General features: G+C 38.1%; 1 protein-coding gene across 2 annotated transcripts in view; it reads right to left on the bottom strand.

Annotated features, from left to right (window-relative positions):
* The window catches only part of EMCN (endomucin), a 120470-nt gene that overhangs the window by 35700 nt on the left and 59614 nt on the right, over window positions 1–25156 (bottom strand). For both annotated transcript variants that reach the window (XR_011378336.1, XM_008267566.4), the window contains exons 4-5: window positions 17058–17168; window positions 6098–6136 (exon numbers count right to left, since the gene is read on the bottom strand). Coding sequence is in view for 1 of the 2 variants with exons in the window: in XM_008267566.4 (XP_008265788.2) it covers window positions 6098–6136; window positions 17058–17168 (150 nt within the window). In the remaining variant the exon portion in view is untranslated. The remainder of the gene's footprint in view (window positions 1–6097; window positions 6137–17057; window positions 17169–25156) is intronic.

Raw genomic sequence — 25156 nt, 5'->3', positions numbered from 1 at the left:
CATCATGGCTGCTATTGCAGTGAAGGATCTGAAGGATCGTACATCTTAGGGGAGATGAGAAGCATACCCAAAAACTGAGAGATGTGAAACATGGGATAAACAACAAGCAAAACAGCATGCTAAAGACGAAGGAAAGACAAACAGTGTTATAGTTTCTTGAATTTCACTTATAAACTGGCTCTTTTTAAAAATGATGTGGGGAGCTTAAGCAATGATATACTTACATACCATCAAATCCATCAACTAGAAATAGGAAATCAGAACAAATGCAAATGCATGAAGTAGACAGGCTACTTGTAAGAGTCACCAACACGCATTCTCACGGTTGCTGGCACTGGCCATGGCAACAGACTCAGGAGCATCCTGACAGGGAAAGTGTGGCCTGCTCCAGACTCTCATTATCAGAGAGGGACACGGTTATATTGCAAAGGTAAGTGGCAGATTAGTTGTATAAACAATACATGGTAGGAGTATGAAACACTCCTCTAGGACAACGTCAGCTCTCCTGGTCCGAACACACAGTCTTTATGCTTTGTCTTGCTTAGCTTGCCCATTTCTAGTCTATGAAGATAGAAATAATAAAAAAATAGCATTGTAAGATAAAACAGAGAGTATACAAGTAACTCTTAATTAGAGAGAAATTAGCTTGCAAAAGTTAATAATTAAAAGTGAAAACTAACTGAGCACCAAAGGGGAAACTTGTTGAAGTGAAATGGACACTATGAGAAACAGTGACTTGATCAGCTCTTGTCCTGACTGTTGATGTACAATGTAATACTTTATCCATTTTAGTATTTTTTTTGTTCTAGTACTATTGGTTGAACTCTGTAATTAACACACAATTATTCTTAGGTGTTTAAATTTTAACTGAAAAGTGATCCCTGTTAGGAATTTGGAAAACATTATGTTGAGTGAAATAAGCCAATCCCAAAGGGACAAATACCACTTGTTCTCCCTGATAGGTGACAACTAACTGAGCACCAAAAAGGAAACCTGATAAAGTGAAATGAACACTATGAGAAATGGTGACTAGATCAGCCCTCACCCTGACTGTTGATGAGCAGCTTAATATGTTATCCCTCTTAGTATTTTTTTTTGTTTGTTCTACTTAATACTTTTGGTTGAATACTGTAATCAATACACAATTCTTCTTAAGTGCTGAAACTTAACTGAAAAGTGATGGCTGTTAAATATAAGAGTGGGAATAAGAGAGAGAAGAGATGTGCAATTTGGGACATGCTCAAGCTGACTTACCTCAAACAGTAGAGTTAGAAACATACCAGGGGATTCGAATTCAATCCCATCGAGGTGGCATGTACCAATGCCATCTCACTAGTCCCAGTGATCAATTTCTGTTCACAATTGATCATAATGATAGGACTAAGAACCAAAGGGATCACAGAAACAAGAATAGTGTCTGCAAATACTAGCTGATAGAATCAAAAAGGGAGAGAATGATCCAACATGGGAAGTGAGATACACAGCAGACCCATAGAATGGTAAATGTCCTAAACAGCCCTTTGGCCTCATAATCAGCCCTTAAGGCATGTGGATCCGGCTGAAATGCCCATGAGAGTATTTCAGGCATGGAAAACCAAGACACTCTGGGGAAAAAAAAAACCTAAATGAAAGATCTCCGCGAGTGAGATCCCAGTGGAAAGAATGGGTCATCAAAGAAGGAGGTACCTTTCTCTGAAGGGAGGAGAGAACTTCCACTTTGACCATGGCCTGTCTAAATATGATCAGAGTCAGTGAACTCAGGGGGCTTCCATAGCCTTGGCAGCTCATGACAAGAGCCTAGGGTGATTACTGATGCCATAAACAAGAGTGTCAATTTGTTAAGTCAACAACAGGAGTCACTGTGCACTCACTCCTCATGTAGGATCTTTGTCCTTAGTGCGCTGTACATTGAGATTTAATGCTATACTAGTACTCAGACAGTATTTTTCACTTTATGTTTCTGTGTGGGAGCAAACTGTTGAAATCTTTACTTAATGTATGCTAAACTGATCTTCTGTATATAAAGAGAATCGAAAATGAATCTTGACATGAATGGAAGGGGAGAGGGAGTGGTTAAGGGGAGGGTTGCGGGTTGGAGGGACTTTATGGGGGGGAAGCCATTGTAATCCATATTCTGTACTTTGGAAATTTATATTCATTAAATAAAAGTTAAAAAAAGTGAAAAGTATAATAATTCATTTCTTTTTTTTTATTTTTTGACAGGCAGAATGGACAGTGAGAGAGAGAGACAGAGAGAATGGTCTTCCTTTTTGCCATTGCTTCACCCTCCAACGGCTGCCGCGGCCAGCCCGCTACAGCCGGCGCACCGCGCTGATCCGATGGCAGGAGTCAGGTACTTATCCTGTTCTCCCATGGGGTGCAGGGCCCAAGGACTTGGGCCATCCTCCACTGCACTCCCTGGCCACAGCAGAGAGTTGGCCTGGAAGAGGGGCAACTGGGACAGAATCCGGCGCCCGACCAGGACTAGAACCCGGTGTGCCGGTGCCGCAAGGCAGAGGATTAGCCTAGTGAGCCGCGGCACCGGCCTAATAATTCATTTCAAATTCCTTGAACAAGAGGTAGAAGGTATCCTAAGATACTAACTATCCTGTGCAATTCTGTGTTTGAGAAGAGAAATGTGCTAAAACAACCCTTGCCTTCTTTTTTATGTATAAGTTGTATTTATTTTATTTGGAAGTTGGGGTACAGATTCAGAGAGAGAAAGAGGGAGAAAGAGAGAGAGAGGAAGAGAGAGAGATTCATTTCCAATCCCTGGTTCACTCCCAAATGCTTTGAACACCTGCCAAAGCCACATTATGGAACTCAATCAGTGTCTTCCATGTGGCTGACAGGGACACAAGTGCTTGAGTTATCATCTGCTGCCTCCCAGGTGCACATTAGCAGGAAGCTGCATTAGAAGTGGAGGAGCTGGGACTTGAATCCAGGCACTTGATATGGGATGCAGTCATCATAATTGCTGTGCCAAAAGCCCCCTCTTTCTCAAGAGAATTTCCTAGCTTTAAAATTGTTTTTTTATGTTTTAAAATATTTTATTTATTTATTTGGGAAAGAGAAGAGAGTGCTCTTATCCACATGATCACTCCTCAAAAACCCACAAGAGCCAGACCTGGGCCAGGCTGAAGCTGGGAGATGGAAACTCAATCCAGACCTCTAAGTATTGCTCACAGGAGCCCAACTACTTGAGCTTGTTGTTACCTCCCAGGGTCTGCTTTAGCAGGAGAGAAGTGGGTATCAAATCTAGATATTCCAGTGAAGGACACAGTCATAACCACAAGGCCAAACATCTACTCGAATTTTAAGATTGTTAGAGTCTTGTCAGGTTCTTTATTTTTCATAACTAGTATGCATGACCACCCAGAATGGCATTCCCTTTCCCTTTATGAGCAAAATATCAAAGGGGCGGGGGTTCTAACATAATTTCCACTGCCTTCAGATTTAATTGGACTTCTACAGCAAAGCAAAAAAGTTTTATCTCAAATTTTCCTAATTTTCTTTTGGGTCACTAATGTGACTAGCTTCAGGTAATTGCATTCCCTAAACTAGTAATAACTGTGAATGGAAATTTATTATCTTTTGGTAACTCCATAGAAATCCATGTTGAAGAAAGAAGATGTATTTTTTGTTTTTGATTTGGATAGTTATTAATTTTCAGAAAATTATAAACAATATACAAAGAAGGAAAGAGGCAACATGCTCATTACTTACATATACGCTAATTCATTTTGCTGTTAAGCAAATATTTGTAACCCTGTGCTTTAAAGACACTGTGATTCAGAGAGATAAAGTAACATGTATGACAGTAAGTGAAAGAACTAAAAGAGAAATAGTAATCATTTTTAGTTGTTTGCCTATCCTTGATCCTATGGATGTATACTTCACAAATTTGTTATCTTCACATTTTTGATGACAAATATTCAATATATAAAGGCACAAAGAAGTCTTCCATTTGAAAAAAAAAATCAAATGATTAGAGTTGTTAACAGATGTATAAAAATATCTGCTAATAAATTTGTTAAGCATTTGAATGTAGCTTTTATTTCAAACAATTTTTTAATTCATTTTCATTTTATTTTAAAGGCAGAGAGACACAGACACAACATGGACACACACGCACAATCTTCCTCCCACTGGTTCACTTCTGAAATGCCTGCAACTGCCAGGGGTAGGCCAGACCAAAGCTAGAACCCCACAACCTAATCAGAGTCTCATGTGGGTGAGAGGGACTCACACATTTGAGACATCACCTGCTACACCACAAGGTGTGCATTAGCAGGCAGCTGGATCAGAAGCGAAGGAGCCAGGACTCCAATCCAGGCATGTAAATATGGGAAGAGGGCATTCCAAGCATCATCTTAACCTTAATGCTAAATATCCAACCTTGGCTTTATTCTTTAAAGACAAAATTCATCTGAAGTTTGAAAGTAAAGAAATGAGACTGATCTTTCTTGTAGCTTGTCGAACTAGTCTCATTTCTTTTTAGTTCAGTATTCAAATCAATGGTTTTTGCCTTAACTGTTTCAGAACTAGTTTACATAACTACTTAAATTAACTAGTTTACATAACTATGTAAACAAAATTAAAATACCCTAGATGGGTGTTGAGTTCCCTTTAAAATACACTATAGATAACATGGTTAAAGACAATTCTTGTAAACAACTTGAAGGCTACTTCAGTCCTTTCTTAAAAGAAACCGAATGCTTGGCAGCTTCCCACTTTGCCTCTATATTATGTATATTTGACTTTTCCTCAACAGCCAGTCAGCGGACCAGAGAGGAAGCACTCCTCCAGGACAGCGTCAGCTCTCTTGGCCTAAATGCACGGCCTTTGTCTTGCCTAGCTTGTGTATACCCATTTTTTGACTACGAAGATAGAAATAATAATTTAAAAAAGTTATGTGGTAAAACAGAGAATATACAAGTAACTCTTTATTAGATAAAGAAATTATCTTGCAGAAGTTAAAGATTGAAAGTGAGAAATATAATAATACAAGAGGTAGAAGGTAGACTAAGATACTAACTATTTGGGACACTTGCTGTGAAAATGATGTTAGAGTTACTCATAGTTTTTATTTTTTTTTAATTTTCCAAAATTTCTAAGTTTATTTCACATTTTTATTTGATTTGTACCAAAGGTAACCAGGATTGGAACCTCTGAGTTTTTATTTATTTATTTATTTTTATTTGACAGTTATAGACAGTGAGAGAGAGACAGAGAGAAAGATCTTCCCTCCATTGGTTCACTCTCAAAATGGCTGCTATAGCTGGTGCGCTGCACCTATCCGAAGCCAGGAGCCAGGTGCTTCTTCTGGTCTCCCATGTGGGTGCAGGGCCCAAGCACCTGGGCCATCCTCCACTGCCTTCCCGGGCCACAGCAGAGAGCTGGCCTGGAAGAGGAGCAACCGGGACTAGAACCCGGCACCCATATGGAATGCCGGCGCTGCGGGCAAAGGACTAACCAAGTGAGCCACGGCCCCAGCCCTGAAACCTCTGAGTTTTAACATTGCTATACACATCAGGCAGAAATATTTAATTTTGGTTTCAAAACTACAGGAAAAGTCAACCTTGCTATCCCCATCCTCCACCGGACTCACCCACCGGTCTTCTCTAATCTCTTTCACTCTGCCATCCAGAATTCATTTGGTTTAAAGCTAAGGAATGGCAGAAACACAAACACTTCTTGGAATGATAACACTGAAGACTGCTAACTGTGGTTTATACCATCATCTTTTTGGATGCCAGGACCAGACTTGGTTACCAAATACAGAGAAGACACTCTGTACTTCTGGGAACGGCAGTGGGTACACTGACAATAACAGCCCAGAACACAGAGTTCTGGGCAGGGGACAATCCCACAGGCATTAAACATGCTCTAGGGTGGCTTCACTCACCTCACTCACAGCATTCAGGCATGTCCTTGTATGTTCTTTTTTTCACCCAAGCTCTCCTAAACATTTTTAGTTGTCATTGAATACTTACTTTCAAATCATTTTGCCGTGTCCTCAAACTGGTTGACCTACTTTGCCTCATTTGGGGTATTTTACCCATGACTATACTCAGGGAAAAGCAAAAAGACTTACCTATTATTTCTGTTGTCTTGCTTGAACTCTGATTCTCAGCTTTAAAGTAAAGAAAAAAAAACCATTAAAATTAAATATCAAATACAAAATTTGCTCTCATAGTTGTTTTAGGTGGTAAGTGGATATAGATAGTTCATTTCTGATTCATTTTTCTTCAAATTATAATATCATGAGGCTTTACACTTAGACGAAATTTTAGAGTAGGGAACAACTGATCTGCAAATATTAGGCGAGAGAAATGAAATTACTTTCTCAAGGAGGGACCAAGACTGTAAATCAGATCTGTTGGTTCCAAATCTCATCTTCTTTCACTAAAATAGCTGGTTCTTCCTTCTACTAAGCTGCCCCAAATGCAAAGCTTGTAAAATTCATTCCAACGTGAACATGGCAAAATGTTACATTTGGAAACACAGTTAAAATAATTATTAGATTTAGAGGATTAGAATAAAAAGAAAATCAAAATCCTTTGTTCCCCTTATCAATAACAGGTCATAACCTTTCTTGCTGATAGAATTGATTGAGAATGAAAAAAGTTAAAGGCTATGTCAGACACAACTTTCTGTCTATCCTTTATTTGAATTTGGTTTCAGCTTTCGAAGTACATGATAATTTTAAAGGAACCTAAAATACAACATAAATATAACTATGCATTAAGACATGGATGGATCTTGAAAAAAATATAACATACATCAAAAATGTATTATATCATATGTTCTAAGAGCCTTCACATGAGAATAAACTGTTACTTTGAAAACAAAATTCTGCAAATCTCGAAAATACTTAAGATTGGGTATGAGATTATTCATTTTTGTCAAATTATGATATATAACTAAGATATTATTATCTTGAAGATTCCTCTTGTATCTGTCTATATGAACTAATATAAGAAAAGTTATGATTAAGTCCCCAAATAAGTGAAAATGACACAGACAAATGGTACAATTCACACACACACACACACAATCAATATGCATTGAAGCTCACTGAGCACTCAGATATATTAACATTTTCTAAAATGTGGGATCATAGCATTGTATAGAAGATTCTATAACATGTTATGACAAAATATTTAATGGTTTTTTTCAGCTTTCTGCTTACTTGGTTATTTCACTGAGAAAGCTTCAAAATTTCAATGTGATGCATACATGCCTCTAATACCTGGCATGTGCTTATCTTGATTCATTTATTATTATTTAAAATCTATTTTTATCTAGACATTTCTTAACTAGAAAATTAGCTTTACGAGAGAGACAGAGACAGAGCTCTTACACACTGGCTCATTCCGCAAATGACAAATGACTGGTTGACCTGAGGCCAGAGCCAGGATCTATGAACTCAATCCAGGTCTCCCAGATGAGTAGCAGGAATCCAATTACTTGAGCCTTACCAAAGCGTTGGCAGGAACCTGCAGCCAGGAGCCAGAAGCCAGAGGCAGGAATTGAACCCAGGCACTCTGATGTGTGCTGTAGGCATCTTAACTGCTAGGCTACCTGCCTGCTCCTCATCTTTATTTTAATTAGCTTTTGCAAAATATACTTCTGCCCTCTTATCACAACCAGTTTATATTTAAAGTGGGTTTCATGAATACTGCATATACTTGAGTCATCCTTTTTAATCTCACAATATCACTTTAATAATAGAAATGTTTTAAACCATTTTATTTTCTGAGATTATAATTGGCTCTAAATAGATAATATTTGTTGGTGTTTTCTTAAATTTCCCATCTGCTCTTTGTTCTTTTTACTTCTCTTATTGCCTTCATTTGGATTATTTTTAAGATTTATCATATCTGCATGGTTGCTCTTATGATACTAACCTTACCTTTTTCCTATTTTAGTGTTTGTATGATTTTCATACCTTTTATTTTTACAAACATTTTAACCATTGTTGTTTGACTGACATGGTATAAAATCATTTATATTTCCTCATATTTTTGCCATGTTCAGTATCTTCATACCTTTATTTAGATTCAAATTTCCATCTGGCATAATTTTTCACTTCTTGAATGTCTTATTGATAATGAGTTTTCCCAGCTTTTCAATGTCTGCAGAAAATATTTTTAGAATTCTATGGTGACATGCTTTTCACCTCCCACGCTAATGAAGCTGCTCCATTTTTTCTGACATGCATTGTTTCTGAGGAGACTCTGCTGTTGGTTGTGTCTTTGTTCAGATCTACTTAATACGTCATTTTCCCCAACAGTTTCTTTTAAAATTTTCCCTTCATCTTCAGCTTTCCATGATTTGATTATGATGTGCTTTGGTGTGGTTTCTTTCCTGTTTCTTCCAGTTGGTGCTCACTGGGCTTCCTGAATCTATGGGTTTATGGTTTTATATCACCTTAGAGAAATACTTCTTTTATTCCTTTTTGTATTTCTCAGTTCTTCTTCTGGAACTTCAATTATATGTGTGTTGGAAACCTTGAGTCCACAGATGACTAATTCTTCATTTTTTTTTCTTTGATCTTCATGAGGTTTCATTCTTTCGGGTTTCTATTGCTATGCCTTTACATTAAAAAAAAAAACCACAATTTCATCTACTGATTGACTCTGTTGTATGGTTGTTTTTTTTTTTTTTTTTGACAGGCATAGTGGACAGTGAGAGAGAGAGACAGAGAGAAAGGTATTCCTTTGCCGTTGGTTCACCCTCCAATGGCCGCCGTAGCAGGCGTGCTGAGGCCAGTGCACCGTGCTGATCCAAAGGCAGAAGCCAGGTGCTTCTCCTGGTCTCCCATGGGGTGCAGGGCCCAAGTACTTGGGCCATCTTCCACTGCACTCCTGGGCCATAGCAGAGAGCTGGCCTGGAAGAGGGGCAACCGGGACAGAATCCGGTGCCCCGACCGGGACTAGAACCCGGTGTGCCGGCACCTCAAGGCAGAGGATTAGCCTGTTGAGCCGCGGCGCCAGCCCTCTGTTGTATGTTCTAATTGACTACTTTCTATTCTTTTTTTTTGCCTCTTTTTTTTTTTTATTTTTTATTTTTATTTTTTTGGCAGGCATAGTGGACAGTGAGAGAGAGAGACAGAGAGAAAGGTCTTTCTTTTGCCATTGGTTCACCCTCCAATGGCTGCCGTGGCTGGCGCGCTGCAGCCGGCGCACCGCACTGATCCGATGGCAGGAGCCAGGTGCTTATCCTGGTCTCCCATGGGGTGCAGGGCCCAAGCACCTGGGCCATCCTCCACTGCACTCCCTGGCCACAGCAGAGAGCTGGCCTGGAAGAGGGGCAACCGGGACAGAATCCGGCACCCTGACTGGGACTAGAACCCGGTTGCCGGTGCCGCAAGGCGAAGGATTAGCCTAGTGAGCCGCGGCGCCAGCCCTATTCTTATAATTATTATTTTCTTCCTTCTATTTTCTTTGTGTTTTTTATTGTTATTTTTTCTCTAGGTTCTTTTTGGGGGAGTCTTTTATATTAAAATAATTCAAATAATATAGGAAAGTTTAAAGAAGTGTTCAATAAGGCTTCATCGATACTATAATGTTTAATATTTTGTTCTATTTGCTTCATATGTAAACATTATAATATGCACATATATTTGTACACTCATACTATTTTTTAAAAGCAAGGGTGGATATTTTAATATTACCTATTGTGAGATGATTCTTGACATAACTGAACTTGAACCATTGTTTTCCCTTCCTACTTAATGTATTTAGAGCTCTGTATTTCAATGTAACTCTGCCTTTAAGTAAAGTGTTGTACACATTTTGATAAGTTATTAAAATGTGGTGAGACTTGCTTTACCACTAAGGCTATGATCTCTTAAAAAATGCTTATCTATTTGAAAATAATTTGCTTTCTTTAGGTGAGGCACAGTGTTCCACAGATGTACATTAATCATGGTGATTAATTTTTGTCATTGTGATCTACTGTTCTTTCAGCTACTGAGACAAGTATACTAAAACATGCAATAAAATTGTGGATTTGTCTTTTTCATTAAATTTTTTAAAGATTTATTTATTTTATTTGAAAGTCAGAGTTACACAGAGAAAGGAGGAGAGTCAGAGAGAGAGAGGTCTTCCATCTGCTGGTTCACTCCCCATCTGGCTGCAACAGCCGGAGCTGCACTGATCTAAAGCCAGGAGCCAGGAGCTTCCTCTGGGTCTCCCACATGGATGCAGCGGCCCAAGGACTTGGGCCATCTTCTACTGCTTTCCCAGGCCACAGCAGAGAGCTGGGTCAGAAGTGGAGCGGCCAGAACTCGAACCAGAGCCCATATGGGATGCTGGCACTCTAGGCGGTGGCTTTACCCGCTACACCACAGCACTGGCCAATTAAATTTTTACTTTGTACATTTTCAGACTATATCATCATATGTGTAAACATGTTAACTTGGCTTATTTTCCTGGAAATTTAAGTATTTTGGTACCATGAAAAGGTCCTGTTTATTTCCATTTAGTTTTTTGCCTTAAATTCTACTTTTTATGATACTAATGTGTCTTTCTTACCTTAATTAATGTGGGCTTCAGTGAATATTGTTTCTTTATCCTTTTAAATTCAACTATTGTGTGACTTCTATAAGCATCATATAGTTGGGTTGTGTTCATTTTGACAATCTACTTTTAAAACTTAGAATATCTACACAATCAACACTTGATTCATTATGGTTACTTATATATAGTTGTATTTCATTGCCATCTTATTCCCTGCTTCTATTTGTTCTGAGGTATAACTTTTTAAGCTTTATTTTGAACAGATTAATAAGTTTTTAAATGAATCTATTATTTTTTTTTATTCTGAATATTTTCTTCTGACATATTTCAAGCACACTGATTCTTTTTTCACTTGTCTCTAAGCTACGTTAAGCTCAACCAGTGAGCTCTTACATTTCATTTGTTAAGTTATAATATTTTCTTTTTCTTTTTTTTTTAAAGAATTATTTTATTGATTTGACAGACAGAGTTACAGAGAGTGGTAGAGACAGAGAGAGAGAGGTCTTCCATCCGCTGGTTCACTCCTCAGATGGCCACAACGGCCGGAGCTGTGTTGATCCGAAGCCAGAAGCCAGGAGCCAGAGCTTCCTTCGGGTCTCCCACATGGGTGCAGGGGCCCAAGGACTTGGGCCATCTTCCACCGCTTTCCCAGGCCATAACAGAGAGCTGGATTGGAAGAGGAGCAGCCGGGACTAGAACCAGAGCCCACATGGGATGCTGGCACTTCAGGCCAGGCTTTAACCCACTGTGCCACAGCGCCGGCCCCAAGTTATAATATTTTCATTGTGTTCTTTGTCTCCCCTGTTGTTTCCATGTCTTTGGTGAAATTATAAATCTCTTTTAATCCATTGTGCACATTATGAATAGCTGATAAATTTAATATATATACTTTCTGTATATTTGTTTTTATTGCCTAGTGTCCTTCTCCTTTTGGTTTTTCATCAAATGATCTTGTACTCATACCATCTAGCTATTTTTTACTTAGTGAAAATTATAGCATTTCACAGTATTGCAGAGATAACTGGAGGCCTATGATGACATTACTGTCTTTCGATAGTTTTGTTTCTTTCCACGCCGTACCTTCCAAGTGTCATATCCAAATAAATCATTGCCCAGACAAATGTCAAAAAGCTTTCCGCCCATGTTTTCTTCTAAGAGTCTTATAGTTTCAGGTCCATTGAAAATGTAAACAAGATTGCATCATGCCCTGATCTCAGCCCTGCCTCACACTGTGTTTGCCATTAGAGTAAATTCTATGACCTCCACCGCAGCTTACGTGGCCCAGTATGGAATGGCTACTGCTTCCTGCTCTGATGCTATCTACTACTGCCTCTTCTTCCCTCCATTGTCCCACCCCCAAACACAGGGGCCTCCTCTCCATCATCCAAACAACCTAATCCATCCACATAACAACCCCTAAGCACGTTGTGTTTCCTCTTCTCTGAACTCCCCAGATATCCACATGTTAACCCCCTCACTCCATTTAGTTTTTTCCCCCAAATGCCACTTGTTCAGAGAGGGCTTCCTTAAGTCCTGATGGAGAATTGACACTGCCATCACCATCCCTTGATTATTTTCTTTACTCATCTTTTTTATATTGTTTAGAATGCGGCTATTTGATAACAAGGTATTAATGTTTGTTTATTATCTTTTTTATCCACTAGGAGGCAAATTCCATGATGGCACTATCTGTCTAGTTTATAAATATTTCCCACAATGAAGAAGAATGTCAGGCACACAGGTGCTCTTCCAAAATACTCCTTGTGAGTAAATTAACTTGCTGATTAAGTCAACAGGCTCACATTTCCTTAACTTAAAGTGAGAGCACTGAATTAATCAGGATTGCTATTTAAAAACTCTAGAATTTTAGGAATTTGCTTTTTTACAGGAAGAACAAAAGTAAATAAACAGGGGAACTACACACAACTCTCCGAGAATGGGAAAAGATGAGAGAGAAATGTTTTTGAGGACATGCTTTGCTTTTATCTGCATTCTACATTTCCAGGGAATAAAGCAGTAGACATCAATAACTCTTCCACTCTAAATGAAACCTGCATTCAGTCTAGTCTTGATATGACACACTCATAATGCTTTTATCTGATGTTTGCTATCCAAAAGGCCATTGCCCATATGTTTAAGAGGGAGGTGATTCTTCAGTTATTCAACTTTCTTCTAATATTAAATTGTTTTGTTCTCTGTCTCTTTGTCCTGAATCCATTAATTCTGGATATGTATGCATGTGAGGAGTGCAAAGGGAGTGGTACTCTGCTAATCAGGCATTTGGAGGGAGGGGTAAAGTTTTCATCACTTGGAGAGCAGAATTGTGTGCAAACTCAATGTACTGAGAATCCATGCTGTGTGGGAAGTACCATGAAGAACGAAGAGTAATGAGTGCCCGAGGAATGAATTTCAGAATACAGAACTAAAGGACTTAGTGTGGAACTGACTAATCAAATGACAAATGAAAAGGACAGCAGTAAATGTTGCTATTTCATTATCTTGCTTTCCAGGGTGTTTCAGTTTTTTTTAAAGAAATGGCTTTGATGTGTTTTTTAGCTCCTTGGAAGAAAGCCATTTCAAACTGTGTTTAGAAGCTAAATAAATACGATAGTCCTCAGAACCGAGTTGTGGAGGGCATTTTACTTCATGAATCAGAGAGAAATTAAGAGTCTTAAGTGACTCATGGGATTGACCACATACTTCTTTGTAAATATTAATTTTAATAAACCACAGCCCCTGAATAAAATTTTGCTCATCATCAACCACTGAATGGATGATGCAGAGTACACATTATTTGAATGTAGTCTTCCAGAAGCTACTACAACTTATGCATATACATATGCAATTTTATTCTTGTTTGCTTTAGAGATAATCATATTATGAAGTAGGTGACTTTTGGTTTGCTAAAGTTTCCTTTCAGTTATTTGCCTATGAAATAGGTTCTATTTGCCAGAAGACAAAACACTATCATAAGGGAATGTTTTTCATATGAAGGAGAGTTGACCTTATCCCTCAAATTCTTCTTTGGGGTTACTGTCTCAGTAAAGGTAATTATTAGTTTGCATTTATGGTGTAAAATCTAGCTGACTGTTTTATGTTGAGCTCAAATAAGATTATTACAATAAAAAAGGGGAAACAGTGTTCTTGATGTATTGCTGTACAAGAGTAGATCTTGAATTCCTGCTCTCCATCCATCTCTCTCTTCACTGGAGGTCTCTCAAAGCCCTTGTTTGACTGTTAAAGAACAGTTTTAGTTTAGTTAGTTCAGTTTTTTTTTTTTTTTTTTTCTTAATGGAGAATGAAACTGAGAATCAGAGAGGCAGGAGAAGTTGGAGTGGGAGGGTGGGTATGATGGGAAGAATCACTATATTCCTAAAGTTGTACTTATGAAATTTGCACACATTAAATAAATGACTTCTTTGGGGAAAAAAATAAAGTCTAGGGGAGGAAGTGTAAAAAAAAAAAGAAGAGCTTTAGATTATGCGTCATCTGTCACTGCTTCTTTTTAGGACTATGAATTTGCCAATAATGTATCCATTACTGTTAGTGGATGGTATCTCATAAGGTGATTATGGCAGATCACTAACTTTTCCAATCAGGACATTTTGACAATACATACGACTACACATTATTTGTATCATGGAAGCTAGAATGTGGGAAGTGCTTGTTGTGAGGATATATATGGCCAGGGAGTGGCAAGGTGTCAGAAATCAAGGGAGGTCAGCTTCTGCCACTCTCTATCTCAGGAACAATTTCATTTGGGTCATGGAGTTGCTCCATCTCCTCTCATACTCCCCATTCTTGTCTATTAAGTTTACGCTATTTCTTCATAACGCCTGTTTCCAAATGTCCTGGGCATGCCCATGAATCACCATGACTGTATCAGACTCTCTTCTAAAGCTTCACTAGCAGTTACAACAGCTAATTCCAGTTCTTGCTTGAATTTTGTAGCTCAGATTATGAACACAACTTTATAAACATTACTTACATACCACTAAATTCACTCATTTTAAGTATGCAACTAATAATTTTTAGTCAATTTACAGAGTTGTATGTCCAACTACATAATTTTATTTTAGAGCATTTCCAACAACATGAAACAATGTCTTGAGTCTCTTTACAGTCAGTCTCCGCTGTCATCCACGGTTGCAGGCAATCACATAGGAACTTTCTGTCCTTATAAAAATGTTCTTTGTGTATACTTGATATCAATGGAATCATAGTATATGCCATATATTGGATATGGCCTTTTTCACTGAGCATAATTGAGGTGGAATGAGAAGGCCATGCCAAGATGGCCGCTGGCAAGTGAGTGTCAGTTACTCAGGAATGGCTACAGAACCCACCTGGCAAAGAAGCCTGCCTGGCAATGGGCAGTGATTGGGTAGGACATAAAATGTTCCTTGAGCGGATTGGCTGCCTCAGCTATATAAGCTGCTGTACCAACTGAAATAAACAAGTCTGCGGGCTGCTCGCCTCTGGCCCGCTTTCACTTGACTCCCGGGGTCTGTGTGCTGACTCTGCACCTCTTGCTCCCACCACGCTCCTCCTCTCAGAACAAATCCACAGCAACACATCATGTTTTAGAGATTCATCCTTGATTATTATAGCTTTAGAGTATGTTTTGAAATTGGGCTGTGGAATGCCTCCAGTGTTGTTCTTTTTAAAAAAGTGTTTTGGATATTCTAGGTCCTTCTCATTTCCATAAAAAATTAGAGATAAGCACTTCAATTTCTAAGAAAATTGAATTGAGATTTTGATAGGCATTGTATTGAATATATCAATCAGTCTCTGATAACTTAGGAAGCACTGTTACATACAGAGCCTTCTGGTCTGTGAACATGAAATGCACCTCTACTTAGACTTTTCACTTCTCACTGAAATGCATTGTACTTTAGAGTACAAGTTTAAAAATTTCTATTCTTAAATTCCTTCTTAAATAATTCATACTTTTGGGGCCAGGACTGTGGTTCAGTGGGTTAAATTGCTTCCTGCAGTGCTGGCATCACATGTACTGGTTTGAGTCCCAGTTGTTTCACTTCCAAACCAGCTCCTCACTGGTATACATGGGAAAGTAGTGGACAATGAGCCAATTCCTGGGCCTTTGCACCCACATGGGAGACCTAGAGAAGGCTCCTAGCTCCTGCCTTTGGCCTGGCATAGCCCTGGCTGCTGTGGCCATTTAGGAAGTGAACCAGTGCATGGATGATCTGTCTGTCTCTCCTTCTCTTTCTCTGTAACTCTATATTTCAAATAAATAAATAAACAAACCTTTAAAAATAGTTTATACTTTAATGTTGTGAATGAAATTATTACCTTAATCTTATTTTGAATTGCTGTTGCTAACATAAATAAATGATTTATATATATATATATATAGTACCATGTGATAGAAGCTACTCTTGATTGTTACAGTAGTTCTATTGTGAATTATTTGAATTTTCCACATGGATTATTGTGTGGTATACTTATTAAAAACTCTTTTATTCCTTCCTATTCAGCTAGAGAGAACCATCTCCTTATCCATCCATCTGTCTTTTATCCATCTATTTACATGCTATCTAGATTCTCTGGTTATAATGCTAAATAGAATTAATGAGGATAGGCATCTGTGCAGTATTCATATATTGAGGGGGAAATATAAAATCTTTCACTATTAGGCATGATGTTAGTAGTTGGGTTTTCTTGGATGGAGGAAGTTACATTTTATTTCTATGTCATTCAGAGTTTTTATTATGAATGGGTATTGGATTTCATCAAATGCTCTTTCTGCATGTAGTGCTAATATGATGTGTTAGGTAACATTCATATATTAAACAAACCTCCCATTCTTGAGGTTTTGTATTCTATCTTATGTATTACTGGATTTGTTAATGTTTTATTAAGGATATTTGCATTTATGTTCCTGAGGAATATTGGGCTATAGTTCTCTTTGCTTGTTTCTTTTTTTTTTTCCTTATTCTTCTCTACCTTTGATATCAGGTTAATAAGAGCCTAATGTGCAATGCTTCTTTCTCCTCTACTTTCTGAAGGAGTTTTGGAAGATAGATTTCCACTTTTTGAAAATAATTTTATAGAGTTTGTTGGTGAGGTCATCCTGGCCTGGAGTTCTCATCATAAAATATTTAAAATTTCTATTTTGTTTTTTATAGGTGTTATAGGTCTTTTCAGACTTCCATATCATCTTGAGATACTTTGAGAAATTTGCTTCTTTCTTAGGTATTTACCATTTTATGAACATTTCCTAGTTTGTTGGCTGAGTTGTTATTTGCGGAATAACTAATATCATAGATTATTATTGCATATCCTTAAATTTGTCTTCCTTGATACACAATCAATTGTAGCTATAGTGGAATGCACCAACACTATAAAAATAAAGTTTTCATTAGATGGTCCCCCTTGGCAGAGAATCTAACTATAAGAATGTATAATATCCAGTTTCTTTGCAACTGTGGGATGCAAAGCATTCTGTGACTAATTCTGTCCAGTACACTAATCAGTCTCTTCAGCACACATCTCCATACTTACTCTTGTGTTGGGAACTTTTTAATGTTGAAACTGCGCTGATAGGTGGAAGATTTGTCACTGTGTCATTTGTAGTGACAGACTCATTCTTTGGGACACCATTGCTTGTGGTTCCTAGTTATGTAAGAAGAATGAAGAGAAATCAGAGGTAAAACAAGACAGGCTTATTAATATTCACATTAACATCCATTTATAACTTGAAGATTAAGTATTGAAAATTTTCTGATTAGAATTTAGAAACTCAGCATTTTAATGTTCACTTTTTAGTGATTCAGTTCATTACTTTAAAGATAGTGGAGGGACATTAGACTTTCCTACGTGCCTACTACAAATAATCTCATTTGATGACTATAATAATTCTATGAATGAAATAATCATCATGATCACTATTTTATGTATGAGGCTCAGAGAAATTTGGTAATTTCTCCATTGTTTCATAAAGAGAGCTTATGGCCTGAATCCAATTCTTCTGGTACAAAAGTTAATCACCCAAATATGCTGGTAAGGAAGTGGTAGTGGTTAAAGACAGCACCATGGGTCTGAAGATGCATGGGAGAGAATTTTCAAGCAGATGGACTGTTCGGAGGAGAAAGTAAATTGAATAAACTCCTGATTATGCTTAGTTCATTCTTGGAAGAACAAAAAAGGAAAATTAAAAACAAAGAAAAGAAAACCTGAGCTTTTCAAAAATGACATTGGAATATGACCTCAAACACACTGAAATTGTGAAAATGCTAGAAAACAAAGTGATTGATGCCTTTTAGTTTTTCAAAGTTTAGTATAGAGACAATTGAGCTAGTAAAGATAGACATATCAGTTGGTGTGTACTTAGTGTTAACTACATGTGATGTTTGCTAGAGATATAGGGGAAAGCATTTGGTAGATTCCTATCAGAGAGTAGAATAGGCACAAATTGTTGGCACCTTCCTGAAATGCCAGTGAGCTTCCATTTTTTGACATTATTGTATAATGTGAATTCCTGGTGCAGCTGAGAGATTCATCATGGAGAAACTGATAGTTTGGGAGAATACCTCATAAAGAGTTGAGAAATACATACATCTTCAGGTAAAAAGCTTTCAAGAATTGGTAGGCAAACAAACATGAAGATGAAGCAATATTGGGGGTAAAGATTTTGCTTCTGGCTGGGACTCCAACATACACATGGGAAGTGTCAGGAGTTCTTCAGAAATCTTTGAAGCTGAGCTGAAACTGGAAAGTATAAAATGCTATCTTGATGGCCTAAACATTTTGTTGATATAAACCTGACTCAATAGTCTTGGTGGCAGAAATATGCAGTTAAGAAAGATGGTTGGCTGCCATATTGAAAAAACACAAAGAAGAAATAGTTGGTAAAATAATGCCAAGGATTTTGCTTGGAGAATAGCCCATTAGTGTGCAATACGCTTCTAAAATGAGAGTGGAGTTAGCGCCACACTCAATTCAGGACAGGCTGTCCATTGCACTGCATCAACTAGACAATGGAGGAAAGCTTAAAGCCTTTTATATGTAAATTAAGATTTTTAAACATACATGGTGGACCCAAAATAAATAGAATGAAAAACGTGAGGCTGATGATGCCACAGCCATAGAACTCCAAATTTTACTAGTACACATACATGCTTGAATCCTAGCTTAGGTGAGGAAAATATGTGAGTAACTCAGATATAGTGATATATGTAAATCCTAGCTGTGTTAGCATCTTTCTGAGAAAATTTTCCCAAACGCAGCTTGGGTTCACATCTAGCAGATTCTGGACTACTGCTGAATTACTGACAGCTCAGAGAAAAAGAAAATTAGGTTTTTAAACATAAATACTTGGTTGTATTTCAGATTTTCTGTCTGGTCACCTTCTCCCGGATAACTGGTTTGGTCTACAGGTATGACTTGTCTTGTAAGACCAGGTAATAGCATATGTATTCAGTTTGGCAAACATAATTTTGCCAGAGAAACATTACTTAATAAAAGAATCACAACTCTGACCACAATGATCAACCGTTGCCTGCTGTTGAGCAGAAGCATGGGGTGTTGCTTTGTGATTATATTGAAATTTTTAATGAGAGATTAATTTAGTACATTTTGGAGAATTAAATATATTAAGAGAAATAAAAGAAACATGATTTGTATTAGAAATGTGATGTACAATTACAGTAATCACCCTAGGCTCTTGTCATGAGCTGCCAAAGCTATGGAAGCCCCCTGGGTTCACTGACTCTGATCATTTTTAGACAAGGCCATGGTCAAAGTGGAAGTTCTCTCCTCCCTTCAGAGAAAGGTACCTCCTTCTTTGATGACCCATTCTTTCCACTGGGATCTCACTCATGGAGATCTTTCATTTAGGTTTTTTTTTTTTTTTTCCCCCAGAGTGTCTTGGCTTTCCATGCCTGAAATACTCTCATGGGCATTTCAGCCAGATCCGCATGCCTTAAGGGCTGATTATGAGGCCAGAGTGCTATTAGGACATTTGCCATTCTATGGGTCTGCTGTGTATCTCACTTCCCATGTTGGACCATTCTCTCCCTTTTTTATTCTATCAGCTAGTATTTGCAGACACTATTCTTGTTTCTGTGATCCCTTTGGTTCTTAGTCCTATCATTATGATCAATTGTGAACAGAAATTGATCACTGGGACTAGTGAGATGGCATTGGTACATGCCACCTCGATGGGATTGAATTCGAATCCCCTGGTATGTTTCTAACTCTACTGTTTGAGGTAAGTCAGCTTGAGCATGTCCCGAATTGCACATCTCTTCTCTCTCTTGTTCCCACTCTTATATTTAACAGCAATCACTTTTCAGTTGTTTCAGTACTTAAGAAGAATTGTGTATTGATTACAGTATTCAACCAAAAGTATTAAGTAGAACAAACAAAAAAAATACTAAGAGGGATAACATATTAAGCTGCTCATCAACAGTCAGGGTGAGGGGTGATTACTGATGCCATAAACAAGAGTGTCAATTTGTCAAGTCAACAATAGGAGTCACTGTGCACTTACTCCTCATGTAGGATCTTTGTCCTTAGTGTGCTGTACATTGAGATTTAATGCTATAACTAGTACTCAAACAGTATTTTTCACTTTATGTTTCTGTGTGGGAGCAAACTGTTGAAATCTTTACTTAATGTATGCTAAACTGATCTGTATATAAAGAGAATCGAAAATGAATCTTAACATGAATGGAAGGAGAGAGGGAGTGGATAAGGGGAGGGTTGCGGGTTGGAGGGACGTTATGGGGGGGAAGTCATTATAATCAATATTCTGTACTTTGGTAATTTATATTCATTAAATAAAAGTTAAAAAAAGAAAAAAAAATAATAAATTCTATTTATCTCTGGAAAAAAAAAGAAATGTGATGTATAATTACAGCGGATTGACTTGAAAGGAAGGATTTATGAATTTTAATTGTACAGAGAGGAGATTAATAGCTTTATTCCTTTGGATTTATGTGGTTGGAAGTACAGTGTTGTTTATCTGATGCCAGTAGCAACAGCATCTGGCCACTTTCTCCAAAGAAACAGAACAAAGAGTAGGTGACTTTTTGACAAAATTATCATTTATTAAAATATATACTGTTGAGCCGGCGCCACGGCTCACTAGGCTAATCCTCCGCCTAGCGGTGCCGGCACACCGGGTTCTAGTCCCGGTTGGGGCGCCGGATTCTGTCCCGGTTGCCCCTCTTCCAGGCCAGCTCTCTGCTGTGGCCAGGGAGTGCAGTGGAGGATGGCCCAGGTGCTTGGGCCCTGCACCCCATGGGAGACCAGGAAAAGCACCTGGCTCCTGGCTCCTGCCATCGGATCAGCGCGGTGCGCCGGCCGCAGCGCACCGGCCGCGGCGGCCATTGGAGGGTGAACCAACGGCAAAGGAAGACCTTTCTCTCTCTGTCTCTCTCTCTCACTGTCCACTCTGCCTGTCAAAAAAAATAAAAAAATATATATATATATACTGTTGAATACTAGTACTGTGGTACAATATTTTGCTTACATAGAAAGATGCTCTTAAACTACTTAGAAATAAATCAAGGAAGTGAAATATATGTACACTGAAAACTATAAAGAATTTGTGTAGAGATTGAAGGAATCACAAAAAACAAGATAGCCCATGTCCATGAACTAGAAGTTTATGAAAATGCATAGTACGGAAAAAAATTTGCACAGATTAAAAAATTTTAGCACCTAAATAAACTTATTCTTTAATGCCATTTCCCATGTTCTTTTTTAAAACTTCACTCTCTTTATACATCTATTTATATATAGGTTGTTTTAGTGTCTTGACTATTGTGTCTAACGCTGCAATGAACCTGGTGTGCAGGTATCTTTATGAATTGATGATTTCATTTCCTTTTGGTATATACTCAAAAAATGGATTGTGGAGTTATACAATGGTTCTGTTTTTTATTTCTTTAAGAACTTCCAAACTCTTTTCTGTAATGACCACACCAATCTAAATGCTTATTACCAGTTCCCTTTTTTCATAATCTTATCATTTACTAAACATATACTATAGAATACCTGTACTGTGGTACCACTGGACTTTTTGATAATAGCCACTCTAACAGTTGAGAGGCAGTAGTATCTCTTAGTGGTTTGACAAGCATAAATTTCCAGAAAACTACCAACTATCAAAATGGAAGTGAGAAGAAATATAACATCTGGAAGATCTATAGAAAGTAGAGTCTGAGTTAGTTAGAAACAAAACAGAACAAGACACTTTCCACAAAGAAACCCCAGGAGAAGGTTGCTTTGCTGCCAAATTCTAATTTACTGAACAATTTCTACAAATCTTCAAAACTACTCCAAAAATGTAGGAGAACACTCCCCAGTTCACTCTATGAGGCTAACATTACCTAACACCCCAAACAGACAAAAGCATAACAAAAAATTAGAAACCTATATATGTTATGAATATAGGCACAAAAGTCTTAAATTAAAAACACAAATCAAATCTAGCATTATATAAAAAGATTTCTACACAATAGCTGAGTTGAATTTATACCAGGAATTCAAGAGTGGTGGAACATATAGAGGTCAATATCAGATGCCATATTAATAAAATAAAGACAAAAAGCACATAATAATCTCAGTATCTGAGTATTGATAAATGAAATTTTTAAAGATGCAGTACTCTTGCAAGATAAGAAGAAATGGAGACATTTATAAACTAATAATAGAATATAACTCCTTCATGCTAATAAAGGTTACCTATGGAAATCTCAAATCTAGCATCATACTTAATGGTGAGTCTCTAATAATGAAGAACAACAGTATACCCTCTCACCACTTCTAGTCAACATTGCACTGGAAGTTCTAGATAGGGCAATTAGGTGGTAGAATAAAGACACTCAAACTAGAAATGAGAAGTAAAATGATTTGCAGATGACATGACCTTGCATATAGAAAAATTCCAAAGGATATTCAAAGTAAAAACAGTAAATAAGTTCTACAAACTGAAAAAAAGGTACCAATACACATGAAAGCAGCTTGTGTCTCTATACAGTAGCAATGAACACTCTTAACCTGAAATTAAAAATAATTCCAGTTACAAAAGTATCAACGTGAAAAAACATTAGAGATCAATTAAATAAAAGAAGTTCAGTTCTTACACACTGGAAACTTTAAATGTCATCAAAATAAATTAAAGACACAGAGAGGGAGCCAAGATGGCGGAATAGGGAGGGCGCGCACCGATAGTCCGGGAAAATTTAGTTTAATAAAAGGGGAGTTACGGTAGCCGCAGAAAATAGAACCAAACAAAAATTGCAGGGGAAACCCTTCTGAATGGAACAGGCGTGAATCGGACGACCTACTGGGAGAACAAGGTCGCCCACCACACGGAAGCAAAGTCGCGGGACCCAGCCGCAGAAGCCCCAGGGTCTGCGACAGTGCTCCAAGGAGAGTGCACGCCACACAGAAAACAGCGGGGAGACTTGAGACGCTCAGGGCTCCGAGTCCACACATCGGCGCTGGAAGGGGAGGTGAGCTCAATAACCCGAGACATTGGTGGGGAAACGGGGGTCAGAATCTAGAGGGGGGCCGGAAAGTGCAGCAAACTCACTACCGGAAAGAAGGAAAAAAAAAAGCTTCGGGGTTTCTCTTCCCCCTAACCTTGCAAAGGTTACAAGCCTGCAAGACTTGAAGAATTCCCAAGAGACAAAGAGCAGGCCTCCTCTTTGGATTTACATATCAGTGGGGGAGAGTTAAGGAACTGAGTCACTACAATTCAGTAGCCTAGGCAACCCAGTGGGAGTCCAGAGGAGCCAAAGACTGGAAGCTAAATACCATCAATTCTGCACAGCCCTGCCCTGCAGTGTTACTTACCCCCTGAATAAATAAAATAAATAAATAAATAAAAAGAGAGAGATTTACCACGCATAACCTGAGGGTGTCACCTTTGCACACCCTTAACCTGGAAGAACCAGGCAGAGCTCTCAGGCCCCACCCATCTCAAGCCTCCAAGGCTCCTCCAACAGCAGGCAGTTCACTTAACACGGACACAGTATAAAAAAAAAAAAAAAGAAAAAAAAAAGCGCACAGTGACGCAAGAAGAATTAACTATGCCGAGTAACAAACACAGAAATAGAGGGAGCAAGATCAACGATGACACTATGATGCCTCCAAATAAGCAAAACACCCCAAGCCAAGAGTATGAAGATGATGAGATAGAAGAAATGCAAGATACGGATTTCAAAAAATTTATGATAAGAACATTTAGAAGTTTTCAAAAGCAAATCCTTGAACTACAGAAATCCTTAATGGACAAGATTGAAAATCTTTCTCGTGAAAATGAAATTTTAAGGAAGAGTCAAAATGAAACTCAGAAACTAGTAGAACAGGAAAGTGTAATAGTCAAGAGAAATTAAAATGAAATGAAGAGCTCAATAGATCAAATGACAAACACATTAGAAAGCCTTAAAAACAGAATGGGTGAAGCAGAAGAGAGAATATCGGACTTAGAAGATAGAGCACAGGAAAACATACAGTCAAACCAAAGAAAAGAAGAGGAAATTAGAAACCTGAAAAATATTGTTGGGAATCTACAGGATACTATTAAAAAAACCAACATTCGGGTTCTAGGAGTTCCTGAAGGCATGGAGAGAGAGAAAGGATTGGAAGGCCTTTTTAGTGAGATACTAGCAGAGAACTTTCCAGGTTTGGAGAAGGACAGAGATATCCTAGTACAGGAAGCTCATAGAACCCCCAATAAACATGACCAAAAGAGATCCTCACCACGACACGTGGTAATTAAACTTACCACAGTGAAACATAAAGAAAAGATCCTAAAATGTGCAAGAGAGAAGCGTCAGATTACTCTCAGAGGATCTCCAATCAGACTCACAGCTGACTTCTCATCAGAAACCCTACAAGCTAGGAGGGAATGGCGAGACATAGCACAGGTGCTAAGAGAGAAAAATTGCCAGCCCAGAATATTATATCCTGCCAAGCTCTCATTTGTGAATGAAGGTGAAATAAAGACCTTTCATAGCAAACAGAAATTGAAAGACTTTGTGGCCACTCGTCCGGCCCTGCAAAAGATACTTAAAGATGTGCTACACTCAGAAACACAGAAACACGGCCATCAATATGAAAGAAGGGAAAGGAAGAACACCTACCAGTAAAAGAGCATGGGAAGCTCAAAGCATATACTAGAAAATATTTCCGGGAAAATGGCAGGGCAAAGTCACTACGTATCAATTGTCACATTGAACATTAATGGTCTGAATTCTTCAGTTAAAAGACACCGTTTAGCTGACTGGCTCACAGAACACAACCCAACTATTTGTTGCCTACAAGAAACACATCTCTCTAACAAAGAGGCATGCAGACTGAAAGTGAAAGGTTGGAAAAAGATATTCCATGCCAACAGAAACCAAAAAAAAGCAGGTGTAGCCATATTAATATCAGACAAAATAAACTTTAATACAAAAACTGTTAAGAGAGACAAAGAGGGACACTATATAATGATTAAGGGTTCAATTCAACAGGAAGATGTAACTATTATAAATGTATATGCACCTAATTACAGGGCACCGGTCTATTTAAAAGATATGTTAAGGGACTTAAAGGGAGATTTAGATTCCAATACAATAGTACTGGGGGACTTCAATACTCCA

Source organism: Oryctolagus cuniculus, chromosome 8, assembly GCF_964237555.1.
Source record: "Oryctolagus cuniculus chromosome 8, mOryCun1.1, whole genome shotgun sequence".
NCBI lineage: Eukaryota > Metazoa > Chordata > Mammalia > Lagomorpha > Leporidae > Oryctolagus > Oryctolagus cuniculus.
The sequence above is the reverse complement of the archived record's forward strand: the minus strand, read 5'-3'. Positions and strand labels throughout refer to the sequence as shown.